General features: G+C 43.1%; 1 protein-coding gene across 1 annotated transcript in view; it reads left to right on the forward strand.

Annotated features, from left to right (window-relative positions):
* The window catches only part of Fbxo42 (F-box protein 42), a 62,009-nt gene that overhangs the window by 24,460 nt on the left and 31,581 nt on the right, over positions 1-5,968 (forward strand). The window contains exon 4 of the mRNA XM_013035248.1: positions 4,039-4,173. Within this exon, the coding sequence (XP_012890702.1) occupies positions 4,039-4,173 (135 nt within the window). The remainder of the gene's footprint in view (positions 1-4,038; positions 4,174-5,968) is intronic.

A 5,968-nucleotide genomic window follows, 5' to 3' on the forward strand; every position in this document is an offset into this window, starting at 1 on the left:
GGCATGAGGCCCTGGGTTCGATTCCTCAGCACCACATAAGCAAAAAGAAAAAAGCTGGAAGTGGCGCTGTGGTTCAAGTGGTAGAGAGCTAGCCTTGAGCTGAAGAGCTGAGGGACAGCGCCCAGACCCAGAGTTCAGGCCCCATGACCGGACCCCAAAAAAAAAATGGAAGTAGGCTGGGAATGTGGCTTAGTGGTAGAGTGCTTGCTTAGCATGCATGAAGACCTGGGTTCGATTCCTCAGTACCACATAAACAAAGCCAGAAGTGGTGCTGTGGCTCAAGTGGTAGAATGCTAGCCTTGAGCAAAAGCTCAGGAACAATGCCCAGGCCCTGAGTTCAAACCCCAAAACTGGCAAAAAAAAAAAAAAAGAAGAAGAAGTTGAGTTGTGGCTCGAAGTGGTAGAGTCCTAGCCTTGAGCAAAACAACCTCAGGGATACTGTGTAGGCCCTTAGTTCAAGCCTTATGGTAGATGTCTCCCCGCAAAGTGAGAGAGGGGAAGGGGGGGAGGGGGGAGGAGAATACAGTTGTATATGAAACATGCTGGCTTTATGTACTTTACAGTCCTTACTTTCCTCTTCCAGAAACCTTCATTTGCTTAAAGTAAAGCAGGAAAATGTGGATTGCCCTATTTTAGTATAGGATTAAAATACATGTGGTAAGGGCCTCCTGGGGCCCAGCTGCTGACTTGGTTTTCAATCCAAATAGAGAAGAAGAATGTTTGCTATCTTTTTGAGAAATAAAGGCTCTGTGTTCCTTTGCTACATGAAGGGAGCAACTGCTAAGAGTTTCTTTATGAGGCACAGGGGGACAAAATTAGCCTTTGACTCTATAGTTATGATATTCATCCATCTTATCAACCATCATTGTATAGAGCACCATTCAAGGTTTTGGAAGCTATAGAACATTGTCATTTTCTGTTCTGAAGCTCTGGATTGTCACATAATAACAACTATTATTATCATCATAATTATTATTACTCAGGAGGCCAAGGTCAGAGGAGGATCATGGTTCAAAGTCAGCTTAGGCAGAGAATTCTGCAAGGCTCTATCTCTAACTAACTAGCAAAATGCTAGACTTGAGGTATAGCTCAAATGTTAGAATACCAGCTGAGCAAGCAAAGCAGAGCTCTAGGCCCTGAGTTCAAGCCCTGGATTATGAAAAGAAAATATAATTTTGCCTAGTTACAGTTGGTTCAGTTCAGAATTGCCGCATTTGTTGGGGTTACGAGTTCTAGATAGGTCTGAAAGAACCAAAGTGTCTAGAGTTGAACTCCTTTAATGGAGGTCAAAATGTGGCTCTACTAATTACCCTTTTGTTATAATGATACTCTAACCTTGATCTTTAGGTTATTTTCAGTTCATAGCAAATCTGAAATGTGAGTAGTGGAACTTTTATTATTCTGCTACATTCTTTTCCCCCACTACAGGGGTTTGACCTCTAAGCCTTGTGCTTGGTGGGTGGTGCCCTATCACCTGAGCCACATTAACAGCTCTCCTTTTTGCTGGTTAATTGGAGATGGAGACTTGTGGACTTTTCTGGTCAAGCTGGCTTCAACCTCAGTGCCTCCAGATATCAGTCTCCTGAGCTGGATTATAGGTGTGAGGTTTGTGTGTGTGTCAGTACTAGGACAGGAACTTGAGACCTCTCAGCTGTTTTGCTCAGGGTTTGTGTTCTACCACTTGAGCCATGTCTCCAGTTCTGGCTAGGACTTTACCACTTGAGCCACAGCGCCACTTCCGGCTTTTTGCTTATGTGGTGCTGAGGAATCGAACCCAGGGCCTCATGTATGCAAGGCAAGCACTCTACCACTGAGCCACCTTCCCAGCCCCAGGACTCTGCTTCTTAATGGAAGTGGGATATGGACTTAAGAACTCATTTGAAATAGGCTTAAAGCTATGTTTAAAAACAACAGTAATATAAGCCTACTTCAACTTTTGTATATGTTAAATACGTTACAGCAAGTATAAGCCTGATGGTTATTACATATATTTCATTTTTTCATATTTGCATTTTCTCTGAAAAGCCTGCAGCTCCAGTGTTGCTGTGTCAGCAGTCAGATAATTTGAATTTACTGCCACTGACTGAGACTACAGGATTTAACTGAGGAAATACTGCTTTAACTGACATGGACATCTAATGTAGAGTTTCCTTCCTGGGCCTCCCCAGGGACTTGGGGAGAGAGTACTCCCTAAGTGAGAGTACTCCCAAAACTAGTATATATCTCCAAAGTAATTTTATCAGTAGCACTGGATGAGTCAAAAGTAGTAGTATTTCCCTTTTCCTGAACTTGAATAAGTGGTGTCATAGTTCAGAAGATATCTTAAAAAGTCAGGTGTGGGCTGGGAAGGTGGCTCAGTGGTAGAGCGCTTGCCTTGCATGCCTGAGGCCCTGGGTTTGATTCCTCAGCACCACATAAGCAAAAAGAAAAAAGCCAGAAGTGGCACTGTGGCTCAAGTGGTAGAGCGCTAGTCTTGAGCTGAAGAGCTGAGGGACAGCACCCAGGCCCAGAGTTCAGGCCCCACGACCGGACCCCCCAAAAAATAGGTGTGAAATTGAACTGAACCCACAAATAGCTGGGTGATCACTGAGGCCCTCAATTGCTTTTTCCTTTCTCCTTCTATATGAAAGTCCCAACTGTTAGTTCAGTGAAAATGGTGAGCACTTTCTCCTCTGGGCATGCATGATGAAGGGGAGTGAAAGGAAGACCTTGTTGGGGCCTTTTCCTGAAATCTAAGATAGTAAATGCAAATCTGTAAGGAGGGTGGTCATCTTTTCCAACAGATGTGTTCCCAGTGGGCCTCCCAGTGAGCGGCAAGGTGGCAGAGCTCAGCACTCAGGCATGTCAGCTAGATTGTGGCTTCCATCTTTCTGATTTAAGGGGAATTAATAGCTCATCTATTTGTGTCTCTTTCTCAGTGATGATATATAGAGTAATCTACTAAGAAAGCCTCATCATCTTGAAACTTCCGTGCTGGGAATGTGGCTTAGTGGTAGAATGCTTGCTTAGCATGCCTGAAGCCCTGGATTTGATTGTTCAGTACCACATAAACAAAAAAGCCAGAAATGGCGCTGTGGCTCAAGTGGTAAGAGCACTAGCTTTGAGCAACAAAGCTCAGGAACAGTGCCCAGGCCCTGATTCAAGCCCCAGGACTGGCAAAAGAAAAGTTTCTCATTGTGTTGATTGTCTAGTCAGTACCAGCCAGCATACCTTGGTAGTTGTGGATATACCTTAATGCTTAATACCTTCATGCTTAATACCTTCCATGCTTTTTCTTTCAGTTGCTTTGGAACAGTTCAGGACCATACTAATAAGTTCTCCTGGTTGTACTTCAAATTGTTTTCATAGTTTCATGTCATCATTTGAGTGTGGATTAGAACTTCAGGTTTCATTTAAAAATACAAAAACATGAGAATTAGAAGAATGGGAGACTGGAGGATAGCTGCTAGCATAATCTGTCTTGCTTTACAGGGTAATGATACAGATTTAGATTAATCGTGCAGCTGTGTTGAAATTTCCTTCATTGAACACCCTTTGATGTGATTCTTGTGTACTCTTACTAGACTTACTGTGTTGCTTAATGACATTATCAGTTTACTTAGTGTGCTCAGAAATAAAAATTTTGTAGCTTTTCCAAAGGTTAATGTGGTATCAATCCATCTGAAGACAAGAGGCTGGTTATAAAATTTGTTTAGTACCTGACAAGTACAATGTGTAGAACAGCCAGGTGCTGGTGGCTCATGTCTGTAATCCTAGATACTTAGAATTTTGCGATCTGAAGATTGCTGTTCAAAGCCAGCCCATGCAAAAACATCCATGAGACTCTTTAATTAATCACAGAAAAAGCTGCAAGAGGAGCTGTGGCTCAAGTGATAGAGTGCTAGCCTTGAGCAAAAGAAGCTCAAGGACAGCACCAGAATACCCCATGACTGGCACATGCACAAAAATGTGTAGAATATTGTAGTTTTGAGAAATACAGACTGTGACTAAAGTATTGGGGAAATCTCAGAATATGTATTCACTGTTTTTCCCCCTTAGGTGCATGCTATTACGATGCAAATCAGTCTATGTATGTGTTTGGAGGTTGCACCCAGAGCAGCTGCAATGCTGCCTTCAATGACCTCTGGAGACTAGACCTAAATAGCAAAGAGTGGATTCGACCTTTGGCTTCAGGTAAGAGGAGAAATGCTCATCTTTTCCTTCTTAGCAGGTAGCTCACATGACATGGAAACTACTTTGTTCCTTTTTGGCGTTGATTTCAAGTGTTGGTTACTGGAGCCCCAGGACTTTTCAAATCTTCTTTGTAAATGCTTTAAAAAAAAAGTATGCTTGTGTAAGTCTTTTGCATTAAAAAATACACGTGTGTGTGTGTGTGTGTGTATATATACACATACACATATACATACACAAACACACACACTTTACTATTAGTATTGGTGTCATGCCCAAACCACTATGTTACTATGTGAATTCATCTGTATGGCTTTCTCAAGTTCTAATGCAGGTGTGACGTGCTGTTTGGAATGAAGTTTAGGTAACAGTAGAACACAGAGTCATGAGAACTGTAGTCAACTGACAGTTGCTATTGTCCCAGGCTAAGGTCGCTGAATATCTTTTGTTCTTGCCAGCTCAGATATCTGGGGAGTGTATAAGACATGCCTCTGCTAGTCATTCCTAACAACTCAGAAGTGTGGGAAGATTCCATAGGAGGTACACTTCTGCTCTGTCCCACTGTGTCAGAGTTCTGGCTGAAGCAAACTAGATTCTCTTTTTCTTTATGATTTAACTTTTTAGGAGTACGTTTTAAAGCACAAGGTTTTGCTTTCTTCCTCAAGACAGGACAGTTTGAAATAACAGCTGTAAGAGTGGAGGGGCTAGTGCAAAGAAGAAATTGAGTCCTCTTAAGTTTTTATGTGTTGTGTTCTTGCTTGCAAGCTTTCCCCAAACATTCTGCTTTTGGCCTTGAAACTCAGTTGTAAGACTAGGGAGAACTGGTTTTCCTTGGAGGCCATTTCTTGTTTGTTTAGGCCTTGATTCTGCTTTGATGACTAGGTGGGACTTGCCTTTTAGAAAAGTCTGAGCTAAGAAAAAAAGCCAGAAGTGGAGCTGTGATTCTACTGGTGAAGTACTAGCCTTGAGCAAAAAAGCTCAAGAACAGCACCCAGACCCTGAGTTCTAGCCCCAAGATCTGCACAAACCCCCTCAACCGTCCCCCCCGCCCCCCTCCCCCAGCCACCAAAAAGAAAGTAGGAAAAAATGTAAAAGAATGTATGTTTGTGTATGCTGGTATTTGAACACGCTTGTGTGCTTTCTAGGCAAGCACTCTACATTTGGTCCACACCTCTAGACCTTTTTCAGGTAGAGGCTCATACTTTAGCTTGGGTTGGTTTTGGACTGTGGTTTTCCTACCTGTATCTCCCTTGTAGCTAGTATTACAGTCATGAATCACCATACTTGGCTTGTTTATTGAGACAAGAGTCTCACTGACTTTTGCCTGGGGTGGCCTTGAACTATTATCATTCAGATTTCTATTCCAGCTGGGCACTGGTAGGTGGCTCATGTCAGTAATCCTAGCTACCCAGGAGGCTGAGATCTGAGGATCATGGTTCAAAGCCAGCCTGGGCAGGAAAGTCCATGAGACTCTTATTTCCAATAAACCACTAGAAAACTGGAAGTGCGACTGTGGCTCAAATTGTAGAGCACTCACCTTGAGCTGAAGAGCGCAGGGACAGTGCCCAGGCGAGTTCAAGCCCCACGACTACAAAAAACAAAAACAGATTTACACCCCGGAGTGGCTTGGATTATAGAGCCAAAAAATTATGATCCTTTTTTTTTTTTTTTGGGTCCAGTCGTGGGGCCTAAACTCTGGGCCTGGGCTGTCCCTCAGCTCTTCAGCTCAAGGCTAGCGCTCTACCACTTGAGCCACAGCGCCACTTCCGGCTTTTTTCTTTTTGCTTATGTGGTGCTG

This window comes from Dipodomys ordii, unplaced genomic scaffold (assembly GCF_000151885.1).
Source record: "Dipodomys ordii isolate 6190 unplaced genomic scaffold, Dord_2.0 Scaffold6, whole genome shotgun sequence".
NCBI lineage: Eukaryota > Metazoa > Chordata > Mammalia > Rodentia > Heteromyidae > Dipodomys > Dipodomys ordii.